The sequence below is a fragment of the Lagopus leucura genome, unplaced genomic scaffold, assembly GCF_019238085.1.
Source record: "Lagopus leucura isolate 7727_CA_CO unplaced genomic scaffold, USGS_WTPT01 Super-Scaffold_100001, whole genome shotgun sequence".
NCBI classification, from domain to species: domain Eukaryota; kingdom Metazoa; phylum Chordata; class Aves; order Galliformes; family Phasianidae; genus Lagopus; species Lagopus leucura.
In genome coordinates this window covers 87783316-87800153 of record NW_024962262.1, presented here as the reverse complement: position 1 = coordinate 87800153, position 16838 = coordinate 87783316, and the positions used below count along the sequence as shown (strand labels likewise).

Genomic DNA, 16838 nt, shown 5'->3' with positions numbered 1-16838 from the left:
GGCCTGTGGGGTGTTCTCCATTGGCAGCTTCCTCCAAAGGAAGACAAACCACCTGTGAAAGGTCTCCAGGCAGTTGTCTTTTGCTGCTGCTTCATAATGAGTATTCGTTCAGTGAGTGAAACCCGAAATGTCTCACTGCTGTGGCTGGGAGCTAAGCCTTTGTTCATGGAGATCTGTGTTTTAATGCTGTTAATGTTTTCATTTCATTCACTTGTTAAAGCAATAAAAGAGATTGTATTCCTGGCAGACTGATACAAACCCTGCCGAATGAGAACCTCTGGCAATTTGAACTTCTGCCACTGAGCTGCCAAGAGGAGGGCAGCTACCAGGGCTGCTGGTTGCAGCATGAATTAGGGGCTGGGCGAGCTTGGCTGGCAGAACAGCCCCTGTTCAGGTGCTGCTGGGTTCTGCACACCAGGGGAGCTGCTCACCGCAGTAGCAAGCCCCATGCTTGTATGTAATTCAGTTTTTGGGGTGTATCTCTGTGCCACAGCCAGAAGTGGATTACAGCCTGGAAAACATACCTGTCTTCTGCTGAATAAATCAACTCAGATAGTAGTCAGACTTGAGGCACGTATTGTGGGCTTTTATGTTAAGTCCAAGCTGACAGCACTCCTCAGCAGTGGTTGCTCAAACAAAGTGAGACTGCACCACCTGACTGCACAGTAAATACAGCTTTGATTATCACCACAGCCTCTTCAGTCACCTGTTTAAAGCTGCAGTCTTATTTCCTGCTCTGCCAAGTTTCCACTCCATGCCAACCCAACTGTGTGTGAGGTCACAGGACCATAAGGTAGTTCTGGTTAAAGGGACTCCAGGATGTCATCTGGTCCAGCCTGCTGCTGGGTGCCTCAGGGTGCCTAGTGAAAAATTGGAGTCAGGAGCTGCTAAAGTGATAAAGACTCATGAAAGTTTTATATAGCATGTCACAAGCAGGAGAGTTCATGGAGAATGGGAAAGGAAAGGCAAGGGGCAGATTGGTGGCAGTCAATGTATGAAGGATGTCTCCAGAAAGACAGTGCAATGATAGGAAAGCTTAGGTCTTTCCTTGCATAGCTAAGGATCTCGAAGGAGATCTGACAGGCAGGTTTCTACCCAAAAGCTGTTGTTAAGGTGGTACACCTAGGAAACTATTCAGGCTACTGTGGCACTGCAAGAGGATCTTATTCTTTTGACTAATGAAACAAAGTGTAAGTAGTATCAGGGTCAGTGGTGTCCTTCCACCATTAAATATCTGCTCAAGTTTAATTGCGACACAGATGCAGCTGTTCTGCTGAGATGAACTAAAGGCCTGGGCTGCTGAAAACTAGTGGGATGTACCGGGTAATAGTTGCTCTGCATATACCTGGCACCCTTTCTGCTTTTTCCTAAGCACTTACCAGTGGCTTCTGTCATAGGCGAGCTCAGAGAATAACATTGGAGATAAAAAGTGAAAGTTATCATGGTGTTGCCTTCTGCGATTGCTGTCATACTGCTGTGTTGCTCAGGCGCTTGTGTCTGAAGCCTCCTGCTGTATTAATGACTTACTGGATTTACAGGTCATGCGCTTTAGACTCATTAATTTGAATATACCATTATCCTAAAATATATACTTTAAAATCTGAGACAGGAACAGGTTTTTTGTGTAACATCATAAAGGCATTTCAACTTCAAATTGAAATTTTGTGTGCAAATGATAGAACATCAATAGCTGATGCTCTCTTTTACAGCAAAGTGGAGTAGGGTAGAACATAAGGAGAGTAGAATTGATTATATTGTAGAGAGGGAAGAAAGATTTGCATAGGTTCTATGTTGGGACTTAATATCCACAATATCATCAACTATGCATAGTGTAAATGTTCTCCAGGGCTTTATTATGTGAGATACTCCTCATGGTTAAAAAGGTATGGAAGGACCCTTTCATATTAAAACTTCCTGTTCTTTTGATTTGGCAGCAATTAAGAAAGGAAAGGAAGATTAAAGAGCAAGAAAGTCTAAATAAATTTCTGTTTCTGGAAACAGAGACTACAAAACAGCTTTTCATGCAGGATATAAATTATGCTTATACTTAAGAAGCACTGTTTTGCAAGCATAATGTCTCAGAGCTGCTAGAGGAAGATTTCAATATGCAGAGATTTAGCCATGTTTGAAGTCTCAGTTCCTAGTAGAAAAAAAAACATTCCTGAATACAAATGTCTTAAGAAGAATATAAATAAATAAAAAAATTAAAATGGAGATAATACTAAATAGTTAACAAATTTTGAATTTAATATTTTCTCTTATAGTTAATACACGTAGCTGTTAATTTCATAGATACTGTAGTAATCATGACAAAAGCTTATAGCCTTTAACAGTTATATCTGCAGAGGAAATAATAAGGTTTGTATGCACTTCCTGTACTGAGATACTCTTAAACCTGCCAAATTTGTGTGAATCACATTAATCACAAAACAAGGGACAAATACCCACCCACACTTAAACATAAATCAAAAGCAGGTATTGAACAATGCTGAGAAGTTGATTACAGTAAAACATTCAAAGTATCATCAAACTTTGGAAATTAAACTTCTTGTTTCTGTTTTATACTACATTCTACCAAGCACTTAGTTACGATAAGATGAAGTTAATTACTCAGGAGATTAATCCCAGGTTTGCGTGTTAACTGGATAGTTTGTCTAGTACTAAAGATACCAGCCAGCACTATGGCACTCCTGTAAGCTGCTCTGTCTTCTATTTCATTTCCGGGCATGGGTCTGGATAGAGTTGACTTGTAAGATTCAGGGCTTTTTCACTTTACATGGATGACTTTATGTCTTAGTGATACATCTGCAGTTAATGTATGCAGTATGAGGGGAAGCAGGTAGGGTTTGTCATGGGGGGGGGGGGACGACAGAAAAATAGTCTAAAATTTAACTTAACTCGCTGTTGAAAGTGTAGTAGAAGTTTAATGTAGGTAAATGTCTTACCTGTATGAATAAAATACAGGTTGTATGGATTTCTCAAGGCACATTAATGCCTTTTAATTTCTATCCTCACCTAAGAAATTCTATTTTCAGCACATAAATCTAGTCATTCAATATTAAGCAATTGCATCTTCTATCTGATTAAGAAGGTGACAAAATATTCCTTGAAGATTGAAAACCATTACCCCTTAGCAACACTAGTTTTAAGAAGCATGGATGAGGTGGTGTTCATTAAAACACTTTTTTCATCATTAGCATGATCCTAGATGCACTATCGACAAATAAGTCTACTTGCTAAGTTACTTGAAATACATATATTTTCAAGTTGAAATAAGATTAGTAAGCTAATGAAAATAGCAGCTTTCTGATTGGATTGGATTGGATTGGATGAGTAGGTGTTATCCAATTTGAAACAATTAGCCCTGTCCAGTGATATTACTGATGCAACTAAAACTTGCATAGGACTTTTTATTCATGTTTTCCTTTCCCTGTCCTGCTGAGCAGGATAGAGTTCATCTAAGAAGACCTTATTCTGTTTTAAGAAACTGGTTGAAATTACAAGAATAGTATTGTAAAGGTGAAATAGGCAGCAATGGCATATAGTACTCTCTGTGAAGGCAGAGAATGGAAAAGATTGGAGGGGAGGTTCCCAGCAGCTCTTCCAGGAGAAAAAAATGAATGGTGGTGTCAACCTGTGTTAGTGATAATTATTTTCACTAGGCTATAAACAGCTCTTGTGGACTGGATGCAGGGAAGCAGTGACATGTAGGACTTTGGCTGTGTACAAAAGTGCGGTTTGAGGTTGGCAAACTATGGAGCTGTGTTGAGAGCACAAATAGATTTGGAAATGCAGTTGTGTGATTACCTGTGGAGTTAAAAGGAAGATTGCCAGAGTGTGCCATGGGGGTCACTAAGGATAGCAGATGGGATTAAGTTTTGGCACAAGTTGAATTTTGTATCTAAATTCTGTTCATAATTCTTATTTTGCTTTTAAAAGAATAGGTTACTAAACACTTATGACCATGTTATGTTTGTATTTTGCTGTTGTGTGCATGTGTAAACTGAATAAAGGCACAAAGCTTTTTCCACAGGTCTGCGCTTTTTCAGTCTGCTTGTTAAGTATTTAATGGTACACCTGAGTTGGAGTATAACCTGAAGGAAGGAGAGTCTACTCGTTAGTTGCGGTCCTTCTAGGGCCAGAGCATGTTGAGGCTGCAGGTGGGTAGCACCTGACTCGAAGCACTCAGAAGAATTGAAAATTTCAGGAACAGTAAGAAAATCAGCAGTCTGTCTGCTAGTACAGCAGTGTATCATTTACCTTATATGATTTGTTAAGAAAGAGCTGCTGAAAACAACTTTTTTTTTTCCATTTTAACTTTTTTTTTTTAGGTCTAATCTTGTCATTCCCTTGTGGCAGAACGTATTTGTCAGTAAATATACACTCTAGTATTAACTAAGAAATTAACTAAGAAACTCTCCTGCTCACTTGTAATATAGGGGCATGAAAGCTCATTCTTTACTTTTTCCTTCTTTGTTTTTTCTGTTGAAGTAATGATAGTACTCCATTTTTCCTCCTGTGTTCTACTTCCACAGCAGCTGCCTTGTGGTTCTTCTAGCCTACGTAGCCTTCTTGGCTTTTTCATACGTGGAGAGAAGAGATGGGCACAGGGTTTTGTTTTTAAAACAACAGATTTGCTTAGAAACGACTAAAAAATAAGAAATTTGGCAATGCAGGGAAATGACAAGAAATGTTGCCTTTATCTATCTCTTGATTTTATTTTAGGTTTATCCAAATGAAGAGAAGAACCATTCCACAGAAGAACTTAGCAAATCTGATATCCAAGAGGAGCTGAAAAAGGCTAATAGCCTTCCTAGTTTGACTCCTGGAAACAAAGCAGCAGATAAAGACAAGCAACCCCGAGAAGGTTTTTTCCAGTTTCTTGGAAGCTTATTTAATCTTGCAACAAAATCTTCTTTGGTAGACTCTAAACCATCCGCCTGCCAAGATGAACCCAACAGATGTGAAAAGGATTTACAGAACACAAATACCCTTACAGAGGGCACGCAACCACAGCATCCAAAAACTGAAGAGCCTGTCTGTTCTACGGCTAGAATAAAAGAGGACTCAGTAGATAAAGATGACATGATCTTAAATAACATTGGGAAAGACAGTTCACAGGATCAGCAAGGAGGCCGGAAACGATCTGCTGATGCGAAAAAGTAAGTTTTATATTTTAATACTAAATTACAGGAAAGCATATATGTGCAGAGAACTATGGTGACTAAGTTCTGTTGAGTGGAGGGCGGATGACTGATGTTCCCAAGGATGTTGGAGTGTCCCTGACTCTACTTTGTGGTAGCCTCTGTAGTAAATACCATAAATAAATGGGGAGAAGTCAACTTCTACAAAATACAACTTTAAAAATGTATTTCTATATGTATAGATGTTTTTTTTGACCATGGGTGATAGATTCATTATAGATTATTCTAGATATGAGGAGAGAAAAGACGTGGCATTTAGAAATGCATTAAGAACTGGAGACTTACTTAAAAGAAGAAAAAAAAAATACAGAACTTATTTTATGTCTGTACTATGGGCTAATTAAAGTTAAAATTCTTGTCGTTTTTGTATTTTGTTACTTCAGTGCTTTTACTTCTGCAAGTAAGGTTTCCACATCTTTAAGTTATCTTTCCTGGTTTATTTAACTTGGTATTTTTGCTTATTTATGTTATTTCCCTTTGTTCTTAGCATTTTTTTCTTTAATTAAAAGGTTATATGAAGTACTCAATTAGCCTAAGTGTAGAACATCCTCAACAGTCCTGTAATATTTCCAAAAAAGTATTTCCAAAAAATTGATGCCAAGGGCACCGATGCATATCCGGGAGTAGAAAAGCTAAAATATTGCCTATGCTTCGCCATGTAATTACAAGATATTCTGTCTCTGGTATAAACATACATAGTATTTCAAAAGTATTTGTAGCTGTTATGTTGAATATTTGACTGTATGTGGTCCACTTTCTGCTTGGTATTTAGGAGGTGAACTTGCCCACCTATGATTAGGTTTCACTACCAGGATGCGTATTTCAAATTTTAAGCCAAAAGTAATGACTTGTATTCAGTAATTCTATACAAATACTCCTGTGGTTAGTGAAAGGAAAGTAACTCTCAGATTTCACAATTGGTAGATTCACTGAGCATGAACACTTCCTTTTTTCTTTTTAACTGTTGGTTTTTTTGTTGTTTTTTAAAGTTAATTTGAATCGCATTGAATCTATTTATCTATGGCATGTGAAGCATTTTATCTCCAGACAGAAGATCAGAGGTTCGCGAAGTATCTGCAAAACAAATTTTGCTTTCGCATTGGGGATGCCTGTATCTTTCCCTGTTATTCAGTTTGGCTGATGATTGTGAGCATCTGTAATTCACCTTTATATTATAAACGCAATGGCGATCTGGATATAATCAGGGGGCATCGCCTCTTCAGGTGAACCTTAGGCTGTGTTTCCACCACCAAAATACCATACTGTTTGTAATAGTAATGACTCTGTTTTCTTTGGTTTGGTCTGATCGTTACAGTCAGCCAGTTTTTATGATGGATTCTTAATGTACTAGTACTTCTGACGCTCCTTCCAAAATGTAAATTGCAGCCCATGACCACTTCACTGGTCTATCCCTTTAGTTGTTATCTTGAGAGGCCTCAATGCGTAATGTTATTCAGTCTAGTTTCTGAACAGTTTTTTCTTACAAGATGTTGAACAGGCTGGCATGCTTCAGGAGCCTTTCACTGCTGTTTGTCTGGAAGCTAAAGATGAAGTTGTGTGTCATAATGCCAGGAGCTGTGCAGATGCATGTCAGTCCTTCCCTCGAAGAGACCATAGTAAAAAAATGCAATAGGTATCAGTAGATCTTTCTCATTTTTTTCTTCAGTTCATGTTGTTTCTTCCATCTTTTATATCAGTGTACTCTCTATGGTGTTTTCTTCAGTGTTCTCTCTTTCTCACTTTCTTCGTATGCAGCTGTTGATCATATTCTTCAGTTTATGGTGGTGGCAATTTGTTCTTTATGCAGTTTTTTCCTCACTCTTTTTGATGACAGAGTTAATCAGTTCATATGCTGTAGTTCTGTCTTTTATCTTCAGTCACTCCTGTCTAATCAGATGACTATGTAGTGGAGTTTTAGCTAAAGGCCCAGAATATGAGGGAACTAAACACGGCAGTTGTGGCTTGCGAAGGAAGAGTAGATGAGAGGCAGCCATGTGCACCTCTGAAGAATTCAGTCTTTTTTTTCTCTCAGTGCCCTGGATGATGATCTAAGAGAATGGTGCTCATTTCTCCTTCCAGATGGAAAACTCTGGCTTCTGCTGACTTTTCCATGTATGAAGCAGCTTTGTTTGAGTTTCCAGTTTTATGGATGCTTACAGGTCTGTGACTAGAATTAATGAGAGGGGCAGTTGTGTTGAGGGTTTTTATTTTATTTTTGCTGTTCTATTTGTTTTACACCAGTGCACTTGAGTAGATGCTGGGATGAGATGCCGTGCTGTCTAAATGCATAGTTGAGAAGGTTGGGCAGTCTCAGTGTTGAGAGCAATGCAGATTTGTACATAAGGCGTTAATGAATGCTTACACAGTTCAGAGGATTTGAGTAATAGCTCATTGAAGTGACCTCTTTGTTTTGTGCAGGTATTTTTGAGTTAGATAGGTTTTATTCAAATCAGTTAAAGTTGACATTTTCAATTGACCGTATTTTAGTATGGGCTGTATTGTGAGATAACCTGTGCAAATCAGTGTAGATTTTTATCTTTGTGGTTTACTTGTCTTATAATCAAGCAAGAATAAAAACATCTGTTACAGGTTTGAAAGTTAGAGTGAGCTGGTCTATGTAGGAAATATTTTTTTTTTCCCAGAAATTTCTAAATGCAACTGTTGTAATATTGGACAAACATTAAAACACATTTTCCTTTTAAAATTGTTCTCAAAAGTACAGCTTACATTCTGCCCTTTTTGGCTCAGCACACTGAAAAGTTGGGCAATCTCTGTGCAACTTCTGTGTATGTTTTTCTCTGCCTGACTACACAGTGTGAACTATGTTTTGAAGCAATTACTGAAGAGAAATTGAAACAATAGTGTGGAAGCAGAGGTTTGTATTGGTCACCATTTTAAACATTTGAATTAAGAATGCCTATTTTTTATTATGATATCGAGATGATTATGTAGTTTTATTCTCTTTTAGTTTATTATATCTTAAAGGATGTAGAACAGGTGTTTTTTTTCTTTCTTCAGTGCTAACTTCTTTGCTAAATATTATCTAGCTGTTTTTAATTTAGCATAGTTAAATTGTAAAAAACACTCTTGATTGATGGCAGATGGCCTGATAGTTTTGTAGGATGTACTACAAACTAGCTAGCTGTGAGTGCTAAAAACATGAACAGTGATGGGCAAAAAGATGTAGCAGAAAGGAACAGAACAGTCTGTAGGTATCATGAAGGAAAATGGTGATGTGAATGTGGTTGTCTGCTAATATCTTGAGGATTGGGTCCTAAAAGACCAATGAAACACATTAGTGATCCATACGTATTCAAAGGCACTGCTGATTCCATTTATTGCTATCTTAAAACATAGTTTTTAACATTTATTTCAGAGAAGAGTTGAAATGTAGGGCTTTACAAATATTTAAGGTGACTGCAAAGATGTATTATTAATCTTGTAACTGTTTCCTTTGTCATGAGGAACATTTTAAATGAACTTGTTAATTCTAAACTACTGTTAAATATTAAATTAGAGGTTGTTATCTGTGGTTAGGGGGAGGCTGCAATGATAAGTAAGAGAGGAACAGTTGTTAGGTTGCATAATCTCCATGAGAGTTATTTTGTGTGGTGTTTTTTCAATAAAAAAAGAACAAAGAAACTTTCAGAAATTAATAACTGTCAAGTAGTCTCAGAGCATGCAAGACTGAGACCCAGACAACCTGATTAACCTCATATCCTCAAAGCAATGTTTTGCAAAATACAAGGAAATGAGACTGCTCTGACTTTGTAGACTGAGGTTACTTCTGCCCTCAGTGGGAGGCCTGGCCTTTAGTAGAGACTCAAATTTCCAGGCCTTGAGCCAAGGAGAGTGGAATTTGTGAGCTCAGTCTGTGGAGTGTGTGTTTGCAAGGGACAAAACACGTAGGCCACATTATTTCTCCATCATCCTCGCTGGCTGACAGGCTCAGTGGTAATTGTACCTTAAGGGCTTCTGGTCCTTTATCCAGATGTTGACAGGTGGCGAAGAAGCAGGATAGAGGACAAAACCATGATAAACTGAACAAAGTCTCTAGGCAATAATTACCGTAGACAGTAATGTAATAATTGTGATACTGAAGATGAATGATGAGAGTTGAGTTGGCTAGGTCTCCAGCTACTGCATCCATTAGTTTTCCAGTTGTCTGTGATGGCTGATTATTTCACAGAATCTAAGAATTGTAGGGGTTGGAAGGGAGCTCTGGAGATCATCTAGTCCAACCTCCTGCTAAAGCAGTTACCTATATTAGGTCACACAGGAGGGCATCCAGGTGGGTCTTGAATATCTTCAGAGAAGATTCCATAATCTCTCTGGACAGCTTGCTACAGTGTTCCATCACTCTAACAGTGAAGAAGTTCTTCCTTAGGTTATTATCAGACTTTCATGTTACAGTTTCTTCCCATTGCCTCTTATTCTACTGATGCTTACCCTCAAAGAGTCTGCCTTCATCGACTTGACTCCTGCAATTTAGATGTTTGTGAACAGTGATAAGATCCCCTTCAGTTGTCTTTTCTCCAGACTGAGGAGTTCCAGATCTCTCAGCCTTTCTTCATATGGGAGATGCTCCAAGCCCTTAATCATCTTTGCCACCCTCCACTGTACTCTCTCCGAGAGATCACTGTTGTTTTTTTTTTTTAACTGAGTAGTCCAGAACTGGATGCAGATGTGGCCTCCTCAGTAGAGAGTAGAGGGGGAAGATCACCTCCCTCAAGAGTGTGCTGCCCACACTCTTTTTATTGTACCCCAGAATGCCATTGGTTTTCTTAGCCATATGGGCACACAGCTGGCTCATGGCCGGCCTGTTGTCCACCAGGACACTCAGGTCCTTCTCTACAGTGCTCCTCTCCAGCAGCTCAGGCCATAACCTGTACTGATGTATGTGATTATTCCTATCCAGGTATAGAAGTCTGCACTTGCTTGTTCCCCTCTGCCCAGCTCTCCAGTCTTTCCAGGTCTTGCTGAATGGCATCACAGCCTTTTGGTGTGTCAGCCAGTCCTCCCAGCTTTGTATCATTAGCAAACTTGCTGAGGGTGCATTCTGCCCCTTCATTCAGGTTACTGATGAAGGTGTTGAACAAAACCAGACCCAGCACCAATCTCTGGGGTAACACCACTAGTTAACAGGTCTCCATCCAGGCTTGTGCCACTGATACAACCCTCTGAGCTCTGCCAGTCAGCCAGCTCCTTGCTATTGAGTACTGATGCAAACAACTGGGCTTGCTCTCTTCTGTAAAAAAGTTGATGATGAAGGGGTGTTGTTGGTAAAATACAGTCATAAAATAACATTTGTTTAGCTGTAAGTGGGAAATAAGACAATGTATTGACTGCTACATGTAGAAAAATCTTAATAGTCCTCAGTAGGTGAGTACAAAGTATAAAAGTGTAAAGTTTGTATTAGTTTTAGGCTCTACAGTGCTTTCTAATGAAGTTAAAAAACAACCTTTAATTGATGAAATAATACTTAAAAGTAAAACCAATGAAACAGTGGGAATGCACTTTCACTTCGTTTCTCACCACTGAAAGTCTCTCTATGAGAGAGATCAAAGTTTCATAATGCAAGCGACGAACACAAAACATGATTTATTCCACTATATTTCTTGCCTTTAACTAGGAAGAAGCAGTTTGGCTTCAGAATTGAAGCTGTTTCCCTAAGACTCCTGAAAATGGCCTTCTTACATTACGTACCTACCAGATTCTTAGGAATGCTGCCGTGGTAATCAGCAGTACACCTTACAGGAAACTGAGAACATAACTCAAATGATTTCCTTTTTTTTTTTTCCCATGGGGGGAAAAAAAGAAGGACTCTGTAAGTGATGACTCAGATCTTTTCTGTTGACTGCTTGCTATTTGCTTATCTTCTCGTACAACTTTTTAAATTTTTTTGTAACATCCAATAGCAGTAAGTGGATGTTATTTACAGTGAAATGCTTAACTGTATTACTTGTGAAATTGCATGGCTTGTTTTGGAGTTCAGCAAGAAGCTTTATTGCACTGCTGAACATGATTGATGAGATGAAAATCAAAGCTGTTGAAAACTCTAAATGTTTCTGTTGTAAAATCCTGACCACTAGTTAAGATTGTAATACTCGAATTTAACAGAGTATTTAGGATGCTAACTTCTCCCTTCTGTTGTGATCCTTGCGGAGATGGAAGTGAGTAAGAACTCTCCACCCACAACTGCAAGGATTTCCTAACAGTGAGTAGAAGATGAGGGGATGATTTCAAAAGCAGTGCTCAGAACAATTTGCTTTTACACTTTGCACCCTACCAAGAACCAAGTTCTTGTAATAGTTTAGCTATAGTATTGCAATGTATTTCATCCAGAAGGAGAGGTAGTCTGGAGAAGTGAGAAGTTTGAAACCAAGTGTAGATCTTTTAGGTTATACATTGTTGAATTTTGTGAGAGTTGTTTTTTTTTTTTATATTTAAAGTCTAGAAAAACAGCTGCTTGCTCATTAATTGCATAGTATTTCCCATTTTAATACTGTTTAAAAGGCTGTCCTTTTATTTTGCTCTGCTAGAAAAGCAGATTGTAAAATCCTTTAGATAAATCTGGTTCACGTGTCTCTTTCAGAGCTTGTCATTCACCGTTGTATTACTGGTCAGAAGCAGTCTTGTGATTCAGAAACACAGGCATCAATTTGTCTGATTGATTGTGGTTTCGGTTCAGTGAGCAAGTAGCAGCATTCATCTTTCTTCATAGTTGTCTTTGGTGCGGTCAGGAGTAAATCAATGGATTACAAGCAATGATCTCACCAGGTAATTCCTGAGGAATAACGTAGAAGTGGGGAAGCTACTGTGGCATTTGCTGAAATCGAATCCATCTTGTGATCAGAGCCATGTCCTCTTCCTCTGTAACTGTCTACCCAATACTTGTTTTAAATACAGGACCTAAACGTCTTAAAACACAAGTGTGTGCACAGCGTAACAGTGTCTATTAGTTTTGAAAGCATTTGTTGGGTGACTGCTGCAAAAGGAAAAAAAAAACTGCCATGTTAATTACTTGTATTAGAATATACCTGCATGGCACATACATCTACATACCTACATAGCTCTGAGGTACCCAAGATTCAAATTTCAATGAGAGCTAAAGTCTCTGTGGCTGAACACACAGCTTGTGACGATAAGGACTGTGGTGAGGTTCAGCAGCCTGTGGGTTAGTGGCAGTACTCTGCTGCTGGAGAAATTCAGGCTCAGGTCTGCCTGCTGGGGGTGAATACCTGCCCTAAGCTGGGACGTGCGCCAAAGGAAAGGTGGCTGCTGGCACCGAAACAGAGATCTGTGCCTTTCTGAGGGATGAAAGCTTCACGGTGCTAAGAGTAATTCATAACAGATGCATGGTGCAAAATTCAACTGATTTAATTAAGTTGAAAAATAAATCGTAATGTTATTTACATCTTTTCTCAGAATCACAGAGTCACAGAATGGCCTGGGTTGGAAGGGACCTCAAGGATCGTGAATCTCCAACCCCCTGCCTCATGAAGGGCCACCAACCTCCCATGTAATACCAGACCAGGCTGCCCAGGGCCCCATCCAATCTGGCCTTGAACACCTCCAGGGACGGGGCATCCACAACCTCTCTGAGCAGCCTGTTCCAGCACCTCGCCACTCTCCCTGTAAAGAATTTCCCCATGACATCCAAAGAATTTTTCCATTCTTTCTTTTTAAAAACAAAAACTGAGTTATTCAACCGTGGAACATGTTACACAATTAATAATGACTGTTTCTTAGAAATTTTACAGTACTGTTTTCAATTTCAGATGTTCTTTGTACCTGCAGTGGAATTGTCCAGGCTTCCTGGGTATTCATTTCTCAATAAGAACTTTTCCTTCACATCTTCCTTTTCACGGTTGTTGGGGTGATAAGTAGCATCAGAAGAACATTATTTCTGAGTTACTTCTTTAAGTAGGCAGATGGACTGTGAGAATATAAAATCCCCTTTGGTGGCCTTTTCAAGAGCGAGCCCAGAACTTACCTTATATTTAAAGGCAGTTTTTTAGATCATCTGCTGTTATAACATCTACCTGTCTCATGTTAGCATCAGTGTACATGAAAGGAAAGAACAATCTCTTTGTGTCGAGCATCTGCAGTCAAACTCCTGTTTCCATAACACATCTGAAGCAGCACACTTGCATAAGAAGAGGCTAGGAGGACTGACTTTGTTCAACATTAGGACAGGGAGCCTAAAGGGGCATCTTATTGCTGTCCTCAGCTGTTTTCTAGGAAGCCTTGGAGGAGATGGAGGCAAACCTATCTCAGAGATGCACACCAATGGAAGGAGAAGTAACAGGAATTTGGGATATTCTGATGCTGGGAAGTGTGTTTTCAAAGTGAGGGAGATAACATGCCTGGGTGTATGTGCCCAGGGTTCCTATCCCAATGACATCCTCAGGCTCACCTCACCCTGATCTTACTGCTCAGAATGGGCATGGAATTAGATCATTTCCCATGGTACTTCCTAGCCTCTCTCGCACTTCTGTGCCTGGAGACTTCCTCATCCCAGCATCCTGCTCCTCAGTAAAAGCAGATCTTGAGCACCTGAATATCTGAATTCCTGGCATGGAGAGGCAAGGGATTGCTGGCTAAGCTACATGAGGCATGCTAGGTGTGAAGTTGGCTCACAGGTGTGTACTTGTGCATACTTCCCCCAGCTAAGGGGCAGAAAGGTCTGCTGCTACCAGGTACTGGGGAAAGAGAGCAGTGATCCCAGACTCTTCACGCTGATCTTGGTTTTGCAGCTGCTGTCGTTGGGTAAGCCTTGATCTGTCCTTTCTATCTTCAGGCTGCAGAATATAGTTACTTTCCCAGATGTGGAAGATAATCAAGATACAGTACCATGAAAAAACAGGGAAAGAGAAAACATTCCTTCCAAGGTCACAGAGACAGCATTTGTTTTTACTAAGATTGTCTTTGACTCTTAATTATCCTTATGGAACATTAGCTGTGAAATTTCCTGCAGAATCAACTGTGTGCAGATGACTTTGTTTAAATCAAACATTTGACCTTTTGGAATATACGAATGTGAAGTCTCAGGACACTGGGTATTTTAAACTTAAGATTTAAATCATGAAGCTATAGCCTCCAGTTAAAAAATAATGTTCATTAATCTAACTTGTATATGGCAAATTTTCAGTTAGTTCTCAGTGACTTTTTTTTTCTGTAAGGCATTTATTTTTTCCATTTCTGAAGGTCTGACATGACTGTAGAAACCAGCTAGTTGAATGGTTTGGAGTCAACAGAAGGTTTTTCAGAGCGCCTTTGAGATAATTGTTTCCAGACAGAAGACCTTAACGAAATTTTTAAAAAGTTGCCAGTTTAAGTAAGCAGTAAAAAAAACAAAACAAAACAAAAAAAAACTAAGTGGAAAAAATTAAAGTAAACAATGGCATAATTATTTTACAATTAGGGAGGAGTAGTAGATGGGAACCACAGGAGGCATACTGATGTAGAGCAGTGGTTTTCAGCCTATAGCCGGAAGACCTTTCTGGTGTGGGAGCTACTTCTGAGGTGGTCTGTGAAAGGACATTAGGGAAAACACATCCGTTTAAGCTTTGAAAAGGTAGGAGACAGCTGGACTGGAGGAGACGTATCTGGAAGAGTGAGGCATGGAGGGGGAAAAAAAGGCTGTTGCATGTCTTGGGAGAGAGCCAAGAGTGTGTGCTGCAGAAACAGGCCACCCAGCAGTACACTTGCACTTGAACACTACTGGTCTGCTTGAACTGAGCTGGTCGTTGGGCTTAGTTGTGCATGGGTTTTCTAGCACAAATGCCACAAAGTGCAAACGAATCTGTGCTGCCTGGGGATTTGAGGTGCTGTATCCATATAGAGCTATATCATACTGCATGATCTCCCTGGTGCTTTTTGAAAATAATCTGAGTGTACCTGCTTTCTGTTGTGTTATATGTATGAATGTGTGAGGTCACCAACTTGATGACGTACACTTAAGGAAAAAAAATAGTGGAAAAATGTAGTCTTTATGGATGCACTGAGATGAGGCATTCAGGGCAATCAGATTCCTCCTGCTTCCAGGCTTTAAAGATAACAAGCTTGTTTTATAACTAATGCTGCTTCTGGAGGAAGTTACACTAACTGTCTATCATACGAGATGTGTCAGAAGATGTACCCCTCCCTTTCTTGAGTTAGCCCCCTTTGAACTTTTTGTTTCTCTTCCAGAATAGAAATATCTCTACGAGCACCTATTTTTGACACATTTAACGTAACTCATGTTGACACGTTCTCTTGTTGCTGTCAAACAGTCTTTTGCGAAATAGGCGTTATAGGGAACTGAATAGCTTTCTATACAGAAGAAAAAGAAGGAATCTCCCAGCATTTGAAATGTGTGACAGAATTACACATTAGGTTCTCTGTGTAATCAGGCTTTCATCTGTTATCCTCATATGAATTCGAAAAAAAAATTGCAAAGAGTTTTTAAGGTGAGTTCTGAACTGACATACTCTCCTGACAATCAGAAATGAATTGTTACTTTAAATGTCTGTGAAACAAGTCTCTAGTGACATTTTTAAAAGATTTTGCATGACAGAGCCTGCTTCTTAATGTGTTTCATAAGACTTAAAGCAAGATTTAGAGTAAGCCATCTGAGTTGCAACTACCACAGGGGAGCATGGGTTTTCATTTTTTAAACGCCTTGCTGCATGGGAACATTTGGATTGCAAACACTTCTACTTGCTCTAAAAATGAACGTGGTAGGAATAAAAGGTCCATTGACAAAATTGTTACAGTACACTGACAATCAAATCCTTGATCAAAGGTCAGAGATCCCAAAGTTGCCAAGAGGTTAGTTCCTGTTTAAAATAGCGTGCAGTGCAGGAGATTTTGGAAGAGACAAGTATGAAGGAAAGCATAGCTGTAAATTAGGAGATGCTGGCAGAGGCCAGCCACAGGATGAGGCTGCATGGGATGAAATGGTGCTGTCACTGCTGGTCACGATTGGGTTTGTGCACAGAGCTCTATATGTCATGTTGCTCTGAGTCTTGCTCAGATTTTTACTACAGATCAGTCAATCAGAGTGCAAAATTCCCTCAAAAGACAAAAGGAAACAAAGTTAGGAGAAATGATAAGAGGCATGTGATAGGCAAGAAGGAAGTTCTGAGTGTACTTATTTTGCCTGACCATGTGTAATAAATGGTGGAAATCCTGTCTGGGATCTGTAGTTTGAGTCACTGTAAATGTAGTACCCCTCCATGCTGGGTTCTCATTTTGTCAATCTTGTCTTGTCTTTGTCTTGTATAAAATTAAGCTGTTTATCCAGTTTCTGGATGCTTTCAGTTTAACAGTTGCTGAGCTCATGGCTGAAATTTGAAGGCAAAGTTGGATGGGGGGAGCAAATAGATATTTTCTACGTTTGTGTCAGAGCACTAGTTATTACCACGTTTATAGATAAATTCTGAATTCATCCCAGTATGTATTAGGAAAAAAGCAGCTGCAGAGTAAAAGACAAGCAGTAGAAGTTAATTGGCATTGATCAGTTAATTCAAAATAGTGCTTCATTTGTGGTGGAAATGAGCGTTCAGTACCTTGCAATACCATTGAACAAGCTCGCTTTAAAGACATTTTACAGTTTTCTCCTTGAAGAATTGGTAGAATTTGTTTAGC

The 16838-nt window shown here is 39.3% G+C and overlaps 1 protein-coding gene across 1 annotated transcript in view; it reads left to right on the top strand.

Annotated features, from left to right (window-relative positions):
• CRYBG3 (crystallin beta-gamma domain containing 3) overlaps positions 1–16838 on the top strand; it is a 91192-nt gene that overhangs the window by 20384 nt on the left and 53970 nt on the right. Inside the window, exon 3 of the mRNA XM_042866829.1 lies at positions 4726–5162. Within this exon, the coding sequence (XP_042722763.1) occupies positions 4726–5162 (437 nt within the window). The remainder of the gene's footprint in view (positions 1–4725; positions 5163–16838) is intronic.